The sequence below is a fragment of the Athene cunicularia genome (assembly GCF_003259725.1).
Source record: "Athene cunicularia isolate RWA chromosome 10 unlocalized genomic scaffold, athCun1 chr10_part1, whole genome shotgun sequence".
Lineage (NCBI taxonomy): Eukaryota > Metazoa > Chordata > Aves > Strigiformes > Strigidae > Athene > Athene cunicularia.
The window spans coordinates 6,924,446-6,947,474 of NW_020799112.1; the positions used below are offsets into that span (position 1 = coordinate 6,924,446).

General features: G+C 40.3%; 1 protein-coding gene across 1 annotated transcript in view; it reads left to right on the top strand.

Moving 5' to 3' along the window:
- Window positions 1-23,029, top strand: part of THSD4 (thrombospondin type 1 domain containing 4) — a 348,410-nt gene that overhangs the window by 49,155 nt on the left and 276,226 nt on the right. The window contains exons 3-4 of the mRNA XM_026856282.1: window positions 4,658-4,727; window positions 19,543-19,985. Coding sequence (XP_026712083.1) covers window positions 4,658-4,727; window positions 19,543-19,985 — 513 coding nt within the window. The remainder of the gene's footprint in view (window positions 1-4,657; window positions 4,728-19,542; window positions 19,986-23,029) is intronic.

Below are 23,029 nucleotides of genomic sequence, written 5' to 3' on the forward strand. Positions count from 1 at the left end.
AAAGTTTGAACTTTCTTTCACATGCACTGAGGGATTATAGGGAGCAGAAGCCATAAGGGATCAGGGAGTGGGTAGGAAGATTCTGAAAAGGAAGTTAAATATGATTTGCAGAGGATGTAGGCTGGGCCTCTCAGACTGTGCTCTGCCTACTTAGAAGTTTGTCATGTTTTGATTGGGAATAGTTAGGAGATCACTTCAGCCCTTGAAAAAGGGATATGCAGGTCAGCTAAAGACAGACTTGATACTGTCATTTTGCAGTCTGGGGGTCTGAGTTCTGTTTCTATTTCTACCTTTGATTTCAAGTGAGATTGGCAAATCATTTTCTTCATTCGTGCCTTTGGCTTTCATCCACCACTGTGTTATTTGGCCTTGCTCTGAACTGAACATTTTGACTTACTGTGGTTTCTTTATAGTGCCTTACACTGGCTCTGATTTTAGCCACCTCCTCTGTATTTTGCTTTATCACAAATCAGAATCACAGAATGGTTTGGGTTGGAAGGGACCTTAAAGCCCATCCAGTCCCACTCCCCTGCCCCGGGCAGGGACACCTTCCACTAGCCCAGGTTGCCCAAAGCCCCGTCCAACCTGGCCTTGAACCCTGCCAGGAAGGGGGCAGCCACAGCTCCTCTGGGCAACCTGTGCTAGAGTCTCAACACCATCACAGTGAAGGTTTTCTTCCTTAGATCTAATCTAAATCTCCCTTCTTTCAGTTTAAAACTGTTACCCCTTGTCCTACCCCTACACCCCCTGATCAAGAGTCCCTCCCCCCTTTCCTGTAGCCCTTTTCAGCCCTGGGAGGCCGCTCTAAGGTCTCCCCAGAGCCTTCTCTTCTCCAGCTGAACCCCCCAACTCTCTCAGCCTTACCTCACAGGAGAGGTGCTCCAGGCCCCTGATTATCTTTGTGGCCTCCTCTGAACCTGCTCAAACAGGTCTATTTCCTTTTTTATGTTGGGGACCCCAGAGCTGGATCCAGTACTGCAAGAGAGTGGAGTAGAGGGGGAGAATCCCCTCCCTGTACCTGCTGGCCACACTGCTCTTGATGCAGCCCAGGATACCGTTGGCTTTCTGGGCTGTGAGCGCACATTGCTGGCTCTCAGTCAGTTTTCCATCCACTGACTCTCCCAAGTCCTTCTTGGCAGGGCTGCTCTCAATCCACTCCTCACCCAGCCTGTATTTGTGCTTGGGATTGCCCTGACCCATGGGCAGGACCTTGCACTTGGCCTTGTTGACCTTCAGGAGGTTTTCATGATCCCACCTCTCCAGCCTGTCCAGGTCCCTGTGGATCACACATCCCTTCCCTCCAGTGTGTCGACTCCACCACACAGCTTTTGGTGAACTCGCTGAGGGTGCCTTGATCCCACTGTCCATGTTCCCAACAAAGATGTTAAACAGTGCCGGTCCCAAGCCCTGAGGAGGGGCACCTGTCACTGCTCTCCACTTGGACATCGAGCTGTTGACTGCGACTCTTTGAGTGAGACCATACAGCCAATTTCTTATCCACTGAGTGCTCCATTTGTCAAATCCACATCTCCAATTTATAGACAAGGATGTCATGTGGGACAGTGTCAGATGTTTTGCATAAATCCAGGTGGATGACATTAGTTGCGCTTCCCTTATTCACCAATTCTGTAACCCAGTTGTAGAAGGCCACCAAATTTGTCAGACGTGATCTGCCCTTAGTGAAACCATGTTGGTTGTCACCAATCACCTCCTTGTTTTCCTTGTGCCCTAGCATAGCTTCCAGAAGGATTTATTCCATGATCTTGACAGGCATAGAGGTGAGACTGACTGGCCTGTAGTTTCCAGGGGCTTCCTTTTTTCCCTTTTTAAAAATGGGTTCCAGTCAGTGGGAACTTCATTGGACTGCCATGGCTTCTCAAATATGAAGGATAGTGGCTTACACACGTTGTCTGCCAGTTCCCTCAGGACCCGTGGATGCATCTCATCAGGCCCCATGGACTTGTGCATGTTGAGGTTCCTTAGATGGTCTCAGACTTAATCTTCTCCTACAGTGTGAGGTTCTCCCTTCTCCCAGTCCCCACCTCTGCCCTCTGTATCTTGGGTGGTATGGCTGGAGCTCTTGCCAGTGATGACTGAGGCAAAAAAGTCATTGGCTACCTCAGCCTTCTCCATATCCTCAGTGACCACATCTGCCTTTTCCTTCCAGAAAGGGCCCACATTTTCCCTAGTCTTCCTTTTATTGTCTATGTACTATAGAAGATATTCTTGTTGTCTTTAGTGTCCCTGGCCAGATTTAACTCTGTCAGGGTTTTGGCCTTCTCAACCTGATCCCTGGCTGCTTGGATAATTTCTCTGTATTCTTCCCAGGCTACCTGTCCATGCTCTCACCCCCTGTAGGCTTCCTTTTTATGTTTGAGCTTGTCCCTGAGCTCCTTGTCCATCCACGCAGGCCTCCTGGTGTTTTTACTTGACTACTTCTTTGTTGGGATGCATCATTCCTGATCTTGGAGGAAGTGATCCTTGAATATTAACCAGCTTTTTTGAGCCCTTCTTCCCTCCAGGGCTTTATCCCATGCTACTCTGCCAAGGAGATCCCTGAAGAGGCCAAAGTGTGCTCTCCTGAAGTCCAGGGTAGTAAGCTCTTTGCTTCTCTAAGGATCTTGAACTCCACTATTTTATGGTCACTGCAGCTAAGGCTGCCCTTGAGCTTTACACTACCTACCAGCCCCTCCTGGTCAATGAGAACAAGGTCCAGCACAGCACCTCTCCTCGCTGGTTCCTCTGTCACTTGAAGGAGGAAGTTAACATCAAGACCTTCCAGGAACCTCCTGGATTGCTTATGCCCTGCAGTGTTGTCCCTCCAGCAGATACCAGGTGGTTGAAGTGCCCCCCGAGGGCCAGGGCTTGGGAACCCGAGGCTGCGCCTGTCTGTCTATAGAGGCCCTTGCCTGCTCGGTGTTCCTGGTCGGGTGGCCTGCAGCAGATTCCCACTATAACGTCTCCTGTCCCTGCCTTCCCTTTAATCCTGACCCGTGAGCTCTCGGTCGGCTCCTCACCCAGCCCCAGGCAGGGCCCCGGGCATTCCGGCTGGTCACTGACATAGAAGGTGACCCGGCACCTCATCTCCCCTGCCTGTCCTTCCTAGAGAGCCTGTTCCCTTCCATTCCAGCACTCCAGTCACAGGAGCCATCCCACCACATCTTCGTGATGCCGGTAAGATCACAGCCCCGCAGGCATGCATGCGTCTCTAACCCCTCTTGTTTATTCCCTGTCCTACGTGCATTTGCACAGAGGCATTTAAACTGGGCCTCTGATAGCTTTGTGAGATATAATACTTCCTTCTAACAGACTTTTGAAGACTTTTCATTGTTTTGTTTTTTTTTTTCTAAATTGATGTCAAAGTAAGGAAGTAATGACTTTTTCTTGCCTTTGGTTTACTGCTTTGAGAGATAAGGGCATAGACTGGTGATGAGGTGATGATAGGCCATGTGCAATCAATACTTACCTAAGGATCCCTAGAAAACTGCAGAAAAACATTCTCCCTAGTAGAAGAAAATTTGTATTGGTGGTAATGAAATAGTAAAATTCTTAGTATAAAAACCCCTTCCTGTTTAGGAGATCTGTCTCTGAAAATACCTGAAAAAAATAGAAATGTTTAAAGGGTTACTGTATAGGGAGCAAAGGAAGGAGCTGTGAGTAAGAAGCACAGCTGGATTTTGTCTGGTCCATTAGTTTGCAGATGGATTTTGTGTCCGAAACTATCGGTTTTACTTCTGCATTGCAACTGAGCAAATCATTAACAGCTTTCCTCTTTATAGATGGTCCGAAGCAAGCTCTTTGCAGACTGAAAAGTCAAACTCCTAGTAGAAATAAAGATGTCTTAATCCTACTTCTCATACCTTTCTGTGCTTTCTGATGAAGAGACTTGCTGGAAGGGGGCAAACCGGTCCCCAGTGCAAAATATAGCAAACAAAAGACCAAGCTAACTGAGCCGAACTTGTAATGGGCTCCTAGGAGTCATTATGGTGGTGAGGCTTGACAGAACAAAGTTTGTTTGGGCTTGGTTCCCATTATGACTCCTTTCAGATTGAAGAAGTGGGGACTGGAGTGATGCTTGGTTGCTTATCCTGAGTCTCTGGTGAGCTGTGTCTGCTACTTTCCATCTTCTGTGCCCATTAAGTTATTCAATTTCTAAAGTGTTAGGCAGTTGGAGAAGAACCTATTTTCTGCAAAATCATGGTGATTCTTTGCATGTTTCCTGTGTGCTGGAGGTGGAGTGTTCATCTGCAAAATGAGGAGCCAGAGCAAGAAGCAGATTTAGCCCACAGATGGGTGAATTCTTATTTACTGCTTTGCAAAGCGTGTGTCAGTTTGACACCAGATGCAGAGGTGTTAAAATATGCACTGCCAAAAATATTTTCATTTAAACATAAAGTTATGTGAAATACTGTCAGTGGATTCTACTTGATGCACTTTTGCTTTAGAGACAGACAGCTATATGTGTGTACCTGGTACTGCCTGCTGTGAAAAGAATGTCATAAGAACGTTTCATACAGTTTAGTGAGTCTGCTTCGGTTAGTAATAGTTTTCAAGTGTCTCAGTAAGTTCTTGCAGTATGAAGCCCTGTAATAGGTTGTAGATGTGTGGTTTCTCTAAGTGTTGATTCTATCTTCTGTTTTACTATTTGCTTTTTCAGACTTCTCAGTTCCCTAGCAGTGCTGGGATTTCAGTTTGTCATCCCACAGCCTTCCATTGAACACAGAAAGGTAAGCACTAGAAATATTCAGATTTTGTATACTTAAATGTAGAAAACAGAGTAAGATGCATAAATCTATTCAATCTAAATAAAGTTCCTCAAATAATGTGGCTTTTCTTTTGTGTGGCATTTTTTGGGGGTGGTTTTATTTATGTAGCTATATACATGGTTTAAAGAGACTTGTTCATCGTGGTTAATTAGCTGAGTAATTGCATGGGGTGTTGTAGGTCACAAATAGGTCTATGTCAGCTTACTCAAGCTTTGGAGCATTTTTGTCATGCAAGACAAAGGGGAAGAAGAGCTCCCATCAGTGGGAGCAGCACTCACGGAAGGAGTCATTAGCAGAAGCATCCAGTTGCTCATAGGTAGCTCTTTCTCTTACAGAGATAGAGATGTCAGAAACTGAAGTTGGACCCAAAGCGCACACTGTTGCTAAATTTAAATTGCTAGAGATTGGAGCCAGAAACGGCTGAACTTTCCTGTTGTGCTCTTGTGAATGGTTCACTCGTCATAGACATTGACATGTCTAAGAAGGCTTGCAGCCTACACACCTTCCCTCCTACTCAGCAGTGGTGAGGACTCAGCTGGAATATTTATGTTAGGTTTTTGCACTGCTGTTTGGAAAAGTAGGGGACAATTTGGAGAGAAATGGAGGGCAGCAGTAATTATTCTCAAGAGGTTTAAAAATCTTACCTCTGTGGGAAGTTTGAATTAATTCAGGTTGTTTACTCTAAAGATTAGAAGACTGGAGCGGGGGGGGGGGCAGGGCCAGATACAATCTCCAAATACTTATGAATGTTAAAGAGAAGGCTATTCTTTCTGTCTGTGGTGGAGTAGATGAGAAAAAATGGATTTTAAACTGGGGCAAGGGGATACTTAGGTTTGATGTTAGAAAAACAGTAAGGATGTAAAGAATAGATCATACTGACTGGATAATGTTTAGAATTTCCATGATGGAAGTCTATGTGAATGTGCTAAACAGCTGCTTGTCAGGAATGGTAAGTAGGTATTGCTGATTCTAATAGGGACCTGAGGGGAGACCCCTCGAGAGCTCTGCTGTCTCTTTATGGTCTGTGACCTTATATCAATGTTGTTCTCATCTCTTAATTAGTATTCAAACATGACCAATTAATTATTAAAGGTATCAAATAATCTATTTGAAAAAAACTTTGCTTTTTACTATAGATTATTAAACAATAATGCAAGATGCATATTTATTTTTAAACTGCACTTTTTAGATGAGATAAAAGGCAAGTTTGCAGAGTTTCCTTTTTTTATGTGATATGCCACTGTCTTTAGGGTAAAAACTTATTTGGACAATAGCTCTGTAGGTATGGACTAGAAACCTGAAGCCATCTGATAGTTATAGCTCCTGAAGGACACAGCTCTCATGTCCAACTCCTAGTGCAGCCTAACTGTATGAGGTCAGTAATGATGCAGTCTGAAACTGGCATGGTCCAGACTGCAGCATTTCTCAAGCTGCCCAAGTGCACTATTCTAAACCTGAGTACAACACTGTATTTTTCCCTATTTTAGATCTCTTCTATTTTGTTGTGAAGTTGAGATGGTCATGCTGCTGCTCTGTTTTCAGTACTCTGTCTAATTAGACATTCTTTTGTAACATTGACAGTGGAGAGATGCTGCAATCCAGCATCCAAACAGCCTTAGGGGAAGAAAAAATGTACTAACTAAAATAGAGTCAGTCAGAGAAACAATTGCTTCTTTCTGTGAAGCTCCGGAATTAATTTTGATAAAATCAGATTCTTTGTTTTCAGTTGAATGAGAAATGCCACGGGTCTTGAGTGTCTTCTGTACTGGTTAAAGGGATTGAAGGCATGGTACCAAGGGGCATGGTAACCACCTTGGAGCTGTTTTTTACTGAAAACAAGAGAGGCAGAACATACAGACTCCAAGGCTGTCTGTCATTCTCAGCTCTTACACTACAGGACAGGACTCTATTCATGCCAAACTGTGTTTAGACTGGAAGTCTGTATTTATTAAACTTTTCAGAAGCCTTCTGACCCACCTGTCAGCTCCAGAGGAGAGGGGATGTTGTTAGTAGCTCTGAAGGCCAAGTCAGACATGTTTCTAACTGAGTGTGAGTTCTCAGCTTTGTAGCTTTGGAAATTGTTCCCATTCTTTTTATGCAGTCACCTGGACGTGTGTTTGCTGGCATATGGTCAGGCAGTGGTGTTTGGTTAACTTCCATATACCTACTCAGAGAGTACAGTATGTGGAAACTGAGTAACTAGAGCTGAATTCTAATAAAACACTAGTTTATACCCCAGTCAAAACACTAGTTTATACCCCAGTCTTTATTGTGTGCTTATTCTGCTGCTTAAAGTTAAGCATGTGTGCACGATTGATGCTTGAACATGCAGTGTTGGAGAGTGTTTCGATTCTGTCTTGTGAATCCTACATAAAGGTTTTTTTTTCTCTGAAAGCTATGGACAGGGAAATAAAATCAGAGAATTTAACTTGGGTGGTTGGATGAGTAATTCTTTAAAATATTTCCACGTAGTCTAGATTTTTTGCTTACACTAGAACCTTTGGGAAGATGAAATAAAACCCAGGACAATCCCCAAAGCAGTTGATGGAAATCCAGTTGTAACTGCCGCTGGACACCCACAGTTCAGCTGAGATCTTGTTTTTTTAGGCCTTGAGAATGCTTAAAAACATCAGGAAATACTATTTTCTGTTTATTTGAAAATCTTGCTAGATTTTAATCTTCTTTTTTTTTGGAATCCATGTTTAAAGTCATACTAGTTTCAGGCTGACATAATGTAGATTTTTCAACAAAAATCAGTTTGTAGTTTTCTAACCTCTAAGAATTTTTATTTAGCTTCAGTATGCTGGAACTACTTAAAGTACCATTTAGCTACTCTTGACTTAGTGGTATATGTTTAGGACTTTAACATGAAGAAAGTAGTTTATGTTATTAAGCAGCAATTGGAAAAAAAATATTTAAGGGAAATTTCATCAACAAAATCTGCAAGAGCAGCGCTCAGCAGGTTGCTTTCCTGAGATGCACACACAGAAATCCATTTCTGGCATGACAGCCTGGGGACTGTTAGTAGAAGAATGAGCCAAATTACTTCCATAGTAGGGAAGTGCAAATAGTGGAATTAAGACTTGGGGGGATAACAGGACTGAATGGGAAAGTGTTTTATTTTTTCTCATTTGCAGTTTATTCTGTAACTCCTGCTTTCAGGAGTGACCCCCATCCTCAGACTTAATACTATTCCATTTCAGTTCCCCTTCTTTTGTTACTCTGGGGAAACTGAAAATTGGCTATTAAAGGAAAAATGTTTTGAACACTAGTTAGTGAGAAGATACTTACTTTTAGGAAAACATTTGTCTGGACAGTGTTTTCTGCTTTTAGATTTATAATTTTGGAATTAAAGTCTTGAAAAGTTGTCTGTCATACAAAGTCAGCATTGACAAATACAGAATTTCTAGGTTCAGAAATACATGGCTATGTAATTTTTGTATAGAGGTGACTTTGTGCTTACTTTAAACAATGCTGTTTCTCCTGACAGAAGTGCTCAAAACCTGAAAACAAAGAACATCTTTACATCTTCCTACATCTGACCTTATGGTACTGCTCTGTTAATCTTATGTCTGTAAATAGCACATGTTTGAACAGTAATACAAATACATTAAATATGGTATATTCATTAGATAGAAATAAAAATTCCTATGCAAAAGACTTCTGTGGTTTCTTGCTGAAGACAGGGGTTATAGTGTTGGTCAGTAGCTTCCTGGAGGTTGTTTTTTTTATGATCTAATTTACATATTCATAATTCATAGTATATAATGTCTAAATATCAAGTGTACTCCTCCATAAGGCCAAAATACTCATCAGTATTAGCAAAAAAAGGAACAAATGTTATGTGAAATCAAATAATCGCCACATGTTGAAAAAAATAACCAAGCTGTCTGAAACTGGTTAAACTGAAATCTTTCTTAATATTTTAATAATTAACTTTCCTTGACTGTCGGTACTGGACATATGAATAGCCTTCCTGCTGCTCATCATGAAGTCAAGCTCTCTGTTCTACCTCCTTATGCTTGCTTTATTGAATAAATATTATTTAACCTTATCTGATGAGGGTCATGCTGTGAGGAACAGAAGGTTAAACTATGAAACATGACAGTCTTTCTCCCAGACAACCACTGAAGTCTGTATTCCCAGCTTTTCAGAAATCATTCCTGGGTGGATTTTTAATTAATCATACATTGCTGTGTTAAGAAAGTAAACTGAGTTATATTTGTGCCTTGTTTCTTTTAGTAACATGGGTAATGTAAATAGTAATAAAATTTGACCAAATAAAATTTCTGATGTAAATACTGCTTTGTTATAGCGTTAAATAGAAGCATTGGAGCAATGGAGTTCTTTGATTTATGCATATCTTTTTATCACTCAGTTGTAATTTAATATTGACTTAAATGGAGTACATTAGCAAACTAATTTTCAATGTATAGGAGAAATGTCAGGATTTATTTTTACAGTCATTTTGTTGGGGCACTACAATACTGTTGAAGAATTTTGAGCCTGTTTGGGCTTAGCGTTGGCTCTTCATGCTGGCTCTAAATTAAAAGAGAAGTAACTGGGTGTTATCTCTTGCTACCAGACACACAAGATCTCTGTGAAAGCAACTATGTATCAAGGGAATGTGACTATACAACCCACAAAATTTGGAGATGAATATGCTTTCAGATGTGTGGTATTGGTTTTCTTGTGTTTTGGTTTTTTTTTCCCCCCCTCTCTTGTGTAGGATTTGAATGTGCTTGTTGAAGGGTCATTGCTGCTAAATCAGGAGAAATAAAAAATAGGAGCAGGAGCAGAAGCTGGGGGAAAAAGAGAGAAACAGGGAAAGGGGAACGTGGCCAGGATCCCTCATTTGGTCATGGTGAGCTGTTAGAGCAGTTCAGTTCCTGACTGCAGAAATGTAGTCTGAGTACCAACACAATGTGATGGCCGAAACCTATCATTACTCAAATAACAGTTCTGTTCCTAAAAAGGAATTGCTACAATTAACATCCACTTAAGAGTAGCTTTCCTGTCTGTAGTATACCAGTTTTTGGAGAGGATGAGTTTTTCTGGTTTGTTGGAGGTGTGGGGGTTGGTAGTTTTTGTTTCTTTTCAGTAGACACAGAAGTTTTCCTTACCTCTAGAAGGAGCAATTTCTTAGCTACCTCTGTTTTCTGTTTTTCTCCTTAAATCCACCACGTAACAGCAATATGTTGACTGCATTGGCAGAATACATGCAATTAAACCAGAAATGTTTTAGAAGTTCTTTTGGACAAATTAATTTGTCACTGTGGATTGACTGCAAGGATCTATGCACTTTTCATTTGTTTCAGACAAGATGATTAAAAATATAGCATCTTCCTGTTTTGCCAATTATCAGGCCTAGCATCAAGGACACAGCCAGCATAAAGATGAACCAATAACCAAGTTGTATTTGATACAGAAGGGTCAGTACATGGGTGAGCGCTGGGGGTACAAACAAGTCAGATTATACATAATCGACATCAATCCCACTGACCCCAACAACAACACCACACAACCAACAATGAGTGGAATAAATGGTGACATGCAGTCTCCCATAGAAGGGACAGGAGACAACCGAGTCAACAAGCCAAACACATAAGACCAAGGAAGCCACATACTGAATCTCTACACAGCCCGCATTTACAAAAGCCAGACCTGACTGGAGCCCAGTCCCAGGGAGGCAGGAGGTCCTTCCCCAACAGGGAGCTCTGCACAGGGCATCCACCTCACAGACAGACACTGCCCCGCCTGCAAGTGGTCCCAGCTGTTATCCCTCAGTGGGACACCTGACCTTGGGTTACTGAATGCAGACACCTGGGGCTCCTTTACCCCATGGCTCTGTCTGCAAGGCCACCGCACCCTGGAGGGAAGCCTAAAGGCAAACTCACCCCCCCTTTGTGAAGGGCTGTGGGAATCACCCACATGTCAACCTTAATTTGGGGCTTGGGGTTGAAACCCCAGTATTTCACTTTCTCACTTATCCTGAGCCCCTGCCTTTCCCTAGGTTTTGAAATTGCTTAGCATCTACATCTGTTTGCTGTAGTATATACCTTTTTATGGGTTGTCATCTACCTCCCTGAAGTTTCTTCTAGGAATGGAACAGTAAAATGAAATGCTTAAGACTTAAAGAAATTCTGGCATATTCTTGGATTAATTGGACTACCTACTCTGAGGCGCAAAAGCAAGGATACTGCTTTTGGTTTTGCTGTCCTCTGTCTTTGAAAAAATCAAGTAGGCCACTGATTTCTTTTAATCTTTCTGTCTTTCCATCTTTGCTTTCCCTGGCAGTCTTGCTTCCTTGCTCCAGTACACTGTAGTGCCACAAAGGGCTTAAGATGCTAGGAATGATTCCTTCTACTGGGCTGTAGAAGGGGCATGATGGAGATGTAAGTGAAGGTAGAGGGAGAGTGTACTGAGAGGGTGATAACTTTGAGTACTATTTCAAGTGATAAGAATTTGGTTACTAAATCTGACTATGATCTAATTTTTAGGATTCATATAGGAAACTGTGTATAAATGTGATACTGCACCATAATTTATATTGTAATAATGACAATGAATGGCAGTGTTTCTTCATTTCCATTGTTCTTTTACGCTACCACAACCCCTAAAAGTTATAATTCTGTTAACTGAAAAGGATACAGCTGCCTAATATATCTGAACACAGTATAATAGAGTAAAATGTGGATCAGGAAGAAGTCTCCTATATCCTTGAAACATTGCGGGAAATTGGAGTTAGATGAAGTAGTTAATATCTAAGCTTGGCTTTTGGCCAAGATGCCAGGGCTAATGCCCTGGTTCCAAGGAGTACCATGGGATGTCCACCACAGCTGGTCACCACCTTGCTTTTACATATCCTGAGGAGCTGAAGGCTGTGTTCTTCCTTGCAATCCAGGCAGGGTGAAGCTCTGCCCTAGAGTCAGCAGTGACTGAAATCTCTAACTTGTCAGGACTTGCTGAGCTGGAACTCAGCTCTTGCTAACAAGCCTACTACAGGGTTTCTGTGGTTCTGTCCTGCTGGGCTGCATACACTAAACTAAGTTTACTAGAGTAGCTTAGTCACCATGTATCTGCGTACAGCTGCTGTGTATGTGTTCCTTTTAACAAGTGTTTGCAGATGTCACACTTTTTTTTTTTCTTGTAATGTTTTTCTTGTTTATAAGACAACTGCTATTATTGTAGTTTCATACACATCAGTTCCATAAAACACTACCATATTTCTCTTGCAGTTTTTGCACTGGTTGGTATATCTGTTTACCTTCAGCACAGTTGCTTGAGTTTGATTGTATAGGTATACGTGCTGTTGTATTCATTTAAACTTTGGTAAAATAGAGCCTTTCTAGCTAACAACATTGCTATTCTGATTACAGTGATCTATAGGAAACAAGAGAGATGATTTATTCCATGCCAAGACCTTAAAATCAGTCGTTTAATGCCACAGAATATTTAGAACAACAGCTTAAAGAATTTTCTTGATATCTCTGTGTTGTTACTAATTCCCTGTCCTTGATGTTGTGGATTAAAATGGTTAGGAAATAAAATTATTCTTTGTTTGGGGAAAGGAGACAGGATAAAGATACATTATTTTATGTCAATATACTCTTTGAAAAGTCAAAGCCAATGCTTTTGTTACTTTTAACCTGCTTTATCATGGACCTCTGAATTATTGTTTTTTTTTTAAATAAAAAAAAATACTGACTTCTTTAAGCTCAGAGCATGAGGGGCTTAAAGCTTGTTGCGTGTTTCTCTGGAAAAAATGAAAGGATCTTTGTTTCACTTGGATTCCAGAGCAGGTGAACTTACAAGGTCATAGATAAGCTTCTCATCTTCCTTCAGAACACTATTGCAGGCTAGTTCTGTCCCAGGCTTTGGATCACTGCGATGATAAAGATGAGAAGCTTTTTGGCTTCACAGATGAGTTCTTCTGTTAGGGAATGTTGCTTTCTATTTTATGACAGCTTGTTCTCTCTGCTACTGGAGTGATGGGTGGATGTTTCCACCACATGTGGATTCCAAAGAATTTTTCAAAGTGTAGAAATACAATAGAATAGAAAGAAATGCAAAAGAATAGAAATACAATGGCAGCTGAAGATGTCACAGCTGAAGATGATTGATGTGGAGGAGGCCTAGGGTAGTACAAGCTGAGTGATATATGTCAGAAATGATAGTCAGTGATGAGGAAATAGTTTATTAAAATAAAGAAGCCTAATCTGTGATATAGTGAGGGCCTGATGCTTATCATCTTTACCCTACTATAAATCAGAAGCAATCCTACTGCAGGTAAGGGGTGATTATATAGAACTGGTAGAAGTGAGGTCAGGAGTGAGCCAGCTGTTTACTTGGAAGTACTTAAGGGTCTCACAGAAAAATGGAGAAAACCCCTGCCTTAAAAAGTTAGGTTTACAGAGTGCAATGGAGGTGGTCTTAGTGTGAAAAAAATTAGCCAAACTTGGAAGAAGCTTCAAGCTCTGTTGGCACAAAAACTGTTCTGAAATTTTTCAGAACTGTTTACTTTCTAGACTATTTAAATAATGTTAAAGTTTCTTCAGATGTGGTCAAAGTTGGTTGAAGGTGCAGTTAAGCTTTCCAGGCATTGTAACTCCCTTCAGTGATCTGTGAATACAAAGGTCTTCTATTTCCAGGCTTTTTAGCCCTTTAATCTTCACAGGCACAGATGTTCAGACATAGTTTTTATACAACGAACGGAAACCCAAATCATTTAAGCTGGTAATATTTACACTTACCATGTACTGTAAAATTCAAACGGTTTACTACATCTCTGATTAAAGGCTTCCAAAATGCACTGAAGGATTAAAATAGCAGAGCATACTAACCAGGCAGATGTGTACACATTGTGTCACGATGTTTTGTTTGGCCCTCTGCTCCATTTTTCTGCTAGCCTTGAGAGATCTGAGAAGTTGTTATCTGCCATTTTTAGGGCCTTTTTGGTAGATTGGTCTTTATCAAACCACCAGTGTTCCACATGTTTCTTGTAAGAGTCATAAAAAATATGGTTGTTGCAAATGAATGTCCATAAAATGGCCTGTAAAGACTTTCTGCAGGGAAATTGTCATGGCTGTATAGGTATGGCCTTTATTGGAAATCAACTGAGCTAATACTGGAAGAATATTCCTTTAAGATGCTTAGGCTGGTGAAAGAATTAAACCCATTCAATAGATGTGTTTACAACACTGGCAGGGAAATACAATAATGTTACACTTGAACAGGTTCTAAAACTAAACTATAATTTCCTCAGCCCGTTCAAAATTTGGCCTCCTCTGCTCTGAACTGCAGTTCAGTTCTAGTTTCTGTGAGTCTGACTGCTTTTGTGTTTTGCAGTCTTGAAATTTTAAGAGGATGACAATTAGATCTTACTTTCTGGGACTGATCATTGATCAATTATGTAAGATGGTGAATGTTCATGAAGAATGCTGTGTTCATCTCATCCCAAATATGATATACATATTTTTAATAGTAACAGTATACTATTATACTGGCTTTTTGAATACCCGGTCAGGCTGAGCCTGGCTGTGATAAAAGCTGCGTGCACATCTTCTGAGACAGGCTTTACCCTAGCAAAATCTTCAGTCAGAACTATAGAATAAAGGACTTGTGACCCTGAGGTATTGGAATAAATAAGAAGAGGTCATGTTTTCCAAGTGCCTTGACACTCCTTTAGTAATGATGGTGACAGTTTGGTGTCATAGCATGGGTTAGCATGTGTGGCATGAGAAGAACAACCATGGAAGTGACAGTGAAGAAATGCCTAAATCTTAAAGGGTATTGAGGAATATTAGCAGGATTAGGACTCTGGTCTGGGAAGCACAGGACAAATATGATAGCGGTAGTAATTTAAAATTAAAAAAAAAAAAAAAGCATGCTAACCTCTGTTAACTCCACTTTGCATCCAGCACGTGAACATGAGTTTACTGAGTGAATACCATTACTAGCATTTTTCTGTGCAGGTGATAAAATGTTCTCTGGATACAATTTCTTTGCTTTTGGGTGAAAGTAGTATCATTAAGCTTTGCAAAACATACATTCATGCCTGTTACATCTCTTTGATGTATAATTATAAATATGATTTAGTTAATTTCTTTGTGAATGCATTTAAATTCAGGGCATTTAACCAAAAAAAAGAATTGCTGGATAACATGTTAAAGTGAAATCTATGAAATATGACATTAATTGTATGTAAACTGAAATTGAAAAAATCCAGAAATGTCTGGTTTGGTTTAGATATCTCCAGGTTTAAAGCTTGCCATTGTTTTGTATCCTGTTTCAGTTTTCAATTTGGACTGCTATAACATGCTCAGTATCTGCAAAATGCTTAGTAACGTTGGCTGTGGCTATAGCAGATTATTTAATGAAGTAGCTGGTTAAAGGCATGTACTGTCACCAAGCGTCATGATCATTATCACTGTGAAAGTCCGTCATTAATTCACATTTGGAGTACTGTATGCAGCATTGCACACCCCTGTCAAAATGTAGGAGTGGAAAAGGTGCTGAGAATGAGGACAGTCCAAACTCTGCCCTGTTTTCTGTACTAAAGGAGACTGAACAGATTAGGACTGCTGAATTTCAGAGAAGATTCCAGATTTGGATTGTGTTAGTGATTTCAAATCAAACATCACGGTAGAGTGAAGGAGTATAAGAATGATCATTATTCATTTATCATAATGAAAAAATCGGGGACAGTGAAATTGTCAGGCTGTATGTTCAACCAGAGGAAAAGGATGGACTTTTTAAATTTAAATGCACAATCTTTTGGAAGCCAAGATTAGAAATATGCTAAAAAAGGGATTAATTGTATTAATGGAAATTAAGTCCAGTAACAGGTATTAAAACAATTTGAATATGGTGATTAGCTGCAGGAGGCCCATAAATTACTGATTAGCTGGAAGCTGAGGGTCGGTGGATGTTCTGAAAATCATACTGTTCCTTAAACCTTTGGTTCTTCCACACAGTCAGAAACGTAATACTGGGTTAAATGGGCCTCTGATTTATCTGCTTTTTTTCTACTTTTCTGAACAGTTATAGGATGAACTTTCCCACAATATTTTAAATCAGCGTTAGTGCATTGTCAGTCATTGGCTTCATGCACAACTACTTACATCTGAATTATTGGTGGCTTGCAGTTCAAGTGATATTTTTTCTTCAGGGACATTCTGCATAGTATAATTTCAACAACTTCTGGTGAAATCCGGAGATGTGGATCTTATTTCTAAATTCTGATGGAGGTAGTACTAGAAATTTGCATTGTATTTAAGCAGCTTATGCACTCCTAGATTTTGCTGGAATTTTTGATTCAGGATCAGAGTGATTGCTGAATTATATGAATTCAATAGAAACTGTTCTTCTATTTAAAATGCAATCTATTTCCTTGACAAGGAAAATTCAGTATGCATTTCACTTGTTCCCAGGTGCAGGCTGAAACTCTTCCATTAAACAGCACACTCTCTAAAGAGGTAATTTTTAAAGGGAGGGGAGGAGGGACCTAGCATTAGGATTCTCTGAATATGTGATGTTTCTGAAATGTTATGGAATACTTCAGCTGTCTCCTGTAGCTACCTGTAATTTCTTGGCTGTATCCTAGGGCTGTGGTAGAATTCATTACTGGCTACAAAGTAACTTGGAAATCACAGGACAGAAAGATGGGAAGTGACCTCTGAGGCCTCTAGTTCAGCTCCTCTGCCCAGAGGAAGGGTCAGTTAGACTTTAGTTGTTCTTGGTAGAGGTTGGGGATTGGCCTCCATGATGCCAGGATCTCCTCAGGCAATCTGTTCCCCTGCTTTGCCTTTCCACTAAGTAGTTTTTCCTACTAGCTAATTTGGATAACCTCTGATTTAGTTTAAGTCCACTGTTACTTGTGTGTTGGCTATAGACATGGAGAACAATTTGCTTCAAAGAGAAAACGAACAGCTCTTTGTATTTATTTATGTAAACTATTTGTAAGACTCATTACTGCCCCTACGTTTTCCATTCCTTAAGCTACGCAGCTTCAATTTATTCAGTCTTTTGTAGTAGGTTTCACTGAGTAGATTATGCCATTAATCATGTCATCTTCTCTAAAGCTTCGTTTATTAAAAATAAAAGCGCATAACTCGATTTGCTACTAAAAATTTCCATCTCAGAATTTTGTCATATTATAACTAAGTAGTATTGATGAATTTGTACACCAGTATAAGACATTAGATATTGTTATGTTTTGGTTAGTTTTTTTATTATGTTCTTACTTAAATAGCTAGATCAAACCTTCTTGTGCTATCTCTAGAACTCTTACTGTGAAGATGAAGGGGTGTGAAATCACATTGCCTTCAGTCATTTAAACTATCATTTTATCTGAAACAATTCTTGCTGTAATGAATTTTGGCAGCCAGAAAGTTTTCTCTGCAACAGGTCAACACTTGTCACTATTATTTCAGTTTCTATTTCTGCATAATGAAATATTTCTTATGTTGGTGGTGACTTGAGTTGCTTGCAAACAGATTTTAGTTCTTGACTGCGTGAGTGTCTTTGGGTCTTTAAAAAAAAAAGGTGTGCTGAACCATCATAGAAATGGTTAAGAAATAGTCCAGATAAATGGAACCTGACTTGTCTGATAACAAAGAACTATTAGTTTTGTAATAAGAAAATTTTACTGCAAACCGGGATCAGATCAGAAGAGTGTCTCTATGTGTAATTACTATAATTTTATTTCTGTGATAGAGCTACGTTAATGTGTAGTATAAGTATGAACAGTGAATATTCACTGAAAAAAATCACAAACTGAAGCATAGCTTGTTTAGTCAGATTGTGAGCCAGTACTGTTCTGTTATTGGATATGAAAGTAAATGTAACAGCCAGAAACCAAGACCTTGTTTCATGTTATTCATAATTTTGACATTGTGGTATAAGGTTGTACAGGCTATTGGATTTAAAAGGCAAATGCCAAAGGGGATACCCACAGGAAAAAAGAGATATTAAATACAGAGACATCTGCTCCTGTTTTCAAATAACACTGGAGAAATGGGTAACATATCACACTAATGCAGATGCTTTTTATTATTCACAAGTTATAATTAAATGCAGTTTTTTTCTGTGGTTGGTGATGAAAGTGTGAGAGCAACCTCAGAGGGGGGAAATGTTTCAGATTATGTAGACCACAACTGACAATTACACAGCAGCACCACAAACCCTGCACTGGCTTGGCTTTTCATATTGTAATGGGGTATTCAACCCATGTTTGCAAACCACATTCCACCAAAGCCTGCCATGTTTATAGCTAGCTGTTTATAGCTATGCTCACTGGCATGGGTGGTTTGCAGTTCAGTTAGTGACTGTGCATGTTATCTGTGACTAGAGGCGAAATATTTAGATGTTAATCTTTTGCTGTTATACAATAGTTAACGGAAGTTACATGTTTAGGTGGTCATCCTTTGAAGGGGGGAGAAGTGACATACAGACAGACAGGTTGTCTTTCTGAAGCTCGTTTTGAGGTAGCTGCACAGTTGAATAGGGCAGGAGAGGTTTGGTAAGCATTTGGTTTTGGTCAGTGCCTTTTTTGTCTTCTAATTGAATAGATATGCGTGTGTGCTTGTTGGTACACAGGTTATTCAGAATATAAATAAACTATTAAAGGATGCTTATTTAAAAGAATATTCTGCATATTAATAATTGTGAGAATCAGACATTGGAAGCCTGCTTTGAAAAATTGTGATTCAGCCAGTTGGACAAGGGAGGCAACAGAAAACCTATGAGTTTAATGAAAATGGAACTAATTTCTGTATGACAAAGTTGGGGACTGCTCAGCGTGGAACACTTGACTATAGATCCAGGAATGGATAAAGCCTGGGGCACAAATAAACAGGTAGATGGGGATGGGTGATTGTAACGTCTAGGCTGTGCTGATACTTTGCCAATTACAAGGTCAGGATATTTATTAAATATTTGCCTACAGCTTGAGGGGTTAACTCTCCTTACAGTAACAGTCCCTGCCCTTCCTAATCCTTCCTAGCTTCCTTCAAGAGAAAACCCCCCTCTCTTTGGGGTTCTTTGTTTTGCTTTCCCTCTGCTGCTGAATGGTGAGTATGGGCCACGTGGCACTGAACACCTGAGACCAACTAGTTTGTCCTGTCTTTCATTGAAGTTGATGGGGATTTCTGTGAATGGAGGATTGGGCAGATCATCTTCAATAGCTCTTTTTCTTGAAGTATTAATGTGGGAGGTGGGGGGAAAAATGATAATATAAGAGTTAACTATTGCAGTATTTTTGGCTGGTTGGAAATCAGTCTGACCTCTTACATTATTACTTTCCTAAAAAGTTCCACCATTAGATGGGAGTCCCCAAAATAATATTTCAAACACTAGCAATCTCCATTGTTGAGGCATCAGAGTGGAAGAGAGCAGTCAGTGTCTGTTAACCCAAGGTCATCACCAGAAATGACCTTACTTCCTGACTTTGCTAATATTATAACAGTTTTTAATCTCCAAATGTCCAAGCTTTACCTTACACAATGCTTTCCATTGCTGAGAACTAATGAAAATGCATTCCTATCCGGGTAGTCCAAATAATACTTCTGGTCTTAATGGTTGATGGCTGTAGGAGACCTCCTCCTCTACTGACAGAACAGGCCGCCGTTTGACAGGGAATGAATAAGACAAGTGACTTCCTATGGCATTCTGTTTCACTTGTGACTGCAAAGCAAATGGCTTAAAAAGTATATTAGTGCTCTCCTCTTATTACAGTGTAAATTCTTGTTCCTAAGTCAATCTGTTGTGTCCACAGGTTCCCCAGAGGATAGAAGAGCAAAGAGATGCATCTGAGGATAGCAGTGCAGGAATCCCAGGCATGTGGGGAAGTTGGGGCCCCTGGTCTGCCTGCTCTCGGAGCTGCAGTGGCGGTGTGATGGAGCAAACGCGGCCCTGCCTCCCAGCCTATTACCGGGAAAGGGGGTACCGACGGCCGGGGCGGCAGTACCCGGCCTCAGAGAGAACTCTTGCTCATCAGCACTCCCGCCACCGCGAGGACTCGCTGACTGCTTATCCTGGCCACATCATTTCTGCCATCCGTACATCTGTGCCGCTTCACAGGAATGAAGAGCAGCTTTGGGCCGGCCTTCGGGCCTCTGCTTCTTCCGGAGGCCATAATAACAGCCATCTGAGCAGAGGAGCATTGAGAGGCAGCAGGCATTCTCAGTCCCCCAGGCAGAACGCCAAGCCAGAAAAGAGGTATGTGTCTATGCACACTTTATTCTTGCTATGAACGACGTATTTTAAGAATGACATATCAGATTAGAGTGGATATTTTTTAATACAGAAAAGTTATTAAAGACTAAGACTGACTTTTACAATGTTTACCATCTTCTGTGGAAGGCTATCCTTCCTGTTGACTACTTATATGATAATAACCAAGGACAGGTATAATTATTCTACAGGTGTACTGGGCAGATTATCTTATTTCCCTTTAAGATTTGCTTTATGATTTATTGAGATTTTTTCTCACTCTTGTTTGACATTTCCATCTTCACCATAATAATAAAAATCAGAACAAGTAATAGTTCTGTAATTGGATTCTTAAATTCAACAGCCATTCTGATTTTAATCGATTGAAAAAAAGATGCATCAAACTTTTTTTCATAAAGTATGGCCAACTGTCCATCCACTTTTTTCCTAGTCAAAACTGTTTTGTGTTTTTCAGAGTTTCTATTTATGGGCTTTTTGTTTTGCCTTTTTTGTTTTTTTACCACCTCTTTTAGCAAAGTTTCCTGGTTGATGAAACTAAAAAATGTGGTTGTTTAATACATAGAACATTTTAAACACTGCATATGTTTATATCAATTACCTAATATTAGCTGTTTAGTCTTCAAGGCAGGCTGGAACTGTGCTGTTATAATTAATTCCAAGTAATTCTCCAATTTCTGGAGAAAGACTTTTTTCTCTTCTTAGATACCAGTCTATCAGATTTTTTTACATATGTATGAAAGGAAAATAGATGTGTTTCCAGTTTGGAAACTGAGGAGAATGGGCATGGAGATCCCCTGGGAGGGAGTGCTCCTGAAACATTTCCATTCTGTCTGTCTTTCCTCATAATATGTATTTCAGCAGTTCCTTGGTTCTTTCCCTCTGAGCCCTCTTCTGGGAGATGCATGGAGATATTGTTTTTTGGGTAGCTAACAAAAAACCCCAGAACCAAACCAAACAAAAAAAGAACTCAAAAAACAAAAACCAAGAAACCCTCCTTCATATAATCTGATTCTTTAAAATTCTTAGGTGAAGCAGTAAACTGTAGTTCTGTTTTCAAAGACATCTTGCTGACCCAAACAAAAAAAGAATGTTACCTTGAGGCAATATTCCAGCCTGACTAGAATAAGACAATAGGACCCTCTGTTGCTGGTGATAAAGACATCCTCAGCCCCTGGGAGAAACTCTCTCCATCTAAAAGAATATTTGAAAATAGAAATTAACCTGTTAGCTTCCTGTTTGTCTCAGTGAAGCATAAATTTTAAAAAGCAGGTCCAGCAGTTCAGATGTTGATCTTCCTAGGTGTTGGCCATTTCCTTTAATCTCTGCTTTGTCTTTCAAACCCATGCAAATGGATAGCCTAGACCTATTGAGTCTAACTTCAGTATGGCACTGATGAGCTTATAAAAATTCAGGGGATGCCAGAGGCAGGGTTTTAGTAGCAGTATTAACGTGACTGTGTTGAGACAAAAGTCATATTTTCTTTTTTCAGTTTTCCAACTTAATCATTTACTATAATGCTCTTCTGTTCTCAGCTGTGCAGCGTAGCAGATACAGGTTGTAGTACATAGCTGGGTCATTACTAATATTGAAAGCTTGGCCTTGAACCGTCAGCACAAAGTCATTCAAAGCCTGTTTGCTCCAGCCACTTGGCACCCTCCGCCTCCAAGGGAATCCCAGCTGGCCTGGCCTCACAGCAGCCCTGCTGCCAGGCTGCTGGCACAGCTGGGTGCCATCCCTGCAGCCTGGCCCTTGCTGCTGTGCTGGCCGCTGCAGGCGGCAGAGACCGCAACCGTTTGCAACAGTCACTGCAGTTGTGGCTGGAACACGAGAGGACAATGAGCAGAAAATACCACTGTGTGTGCTGAAGTGAAGCTGTATTATTTCCTAATAAACACCTTGCCACGTGAGATATTAAAACGATCATAATGTCCGTTGTGCCTCCACTTCCCTGTATGATGGAGGCCTTTGCTTTTGAAAATTCCTTTGCTTTCCTAAGCACAGTAGAAGCTTCCACACCACAGTTGATTTTCCACCCCCACCCCCCCCACACACTGCCCCTTGGCAAAAGACTCTGGATTCAAGGTCAGTGTTTTAATCTTACTTGCGTAATAAGTTATTTCCATCTTGTGTCAGGAAGGTCCCTGGTGGCTTTAAAGCCTGTTGTATTGCATAACTTTCAGATTCTTTGGTGGTGACTGTAAAAACATAATGAGAACAAAAAATGTTATTTGAAAATGAAATTATTAGAATGATAAACTTAATAGTTTTCCTTAGTTTACAAAATCCAGAGTACAGACTTTCTTTACAAAGGAGATACTGGTCCTATCAGATAGATGGAAAATAGATTTCAAAATATAAGTCACTCTAGACATTATACTGTGGAACAGTGTTTAATGTTCACTCAGTGGGGGATATGGGAAATTGGTGTCAGGCTATTAAAAAAAACCCAACCCTGTGTTTTCACAGTATGTTCAGTCAGTGGAAACTTTTGGGGGTATTCCTATTTACTGTACTGGACTTTATATAAAAGCCATAATTTTAGCATACTTCCATAAAACAATAGAAGAGGCACGGACATTTGTGGCTGAGATAAGCTCACATTTGACAGCATGGTAAGATGAAATTGGATGGCTTCCAAGGTAAATACGTTTTGACAGCAATAGCTGTCTTTCGGAGCAGCCAAATGTATTTGTATTGTTTAGCAACAAGTGAAAAATTCTCTGCCTGCTTTCAGACAGCTGACAAAGAACTGTTCAGTTTCTTTAGTAAAATTCAAAATATAATTTATATATCCTAAATCTTTACATACATTGTCTGTGAAGAGGATACATTTTCAGCTTTTGAAAGTTCACATGTGATTCAGTTAGGCCTTAGGAACCAGGGCTGCACGTGAAGCTCAGGGAGGGAGAGATTTGAGGTACCTACAATTAGAAGCCTAATTTAAAAAGTTCAAGTGCTCCACTTTTTATCGTAGTGCTGTAAGCAGAGTTCTTGCATGATCGAAATGTCTTAGGAAATTGTAATCAGTC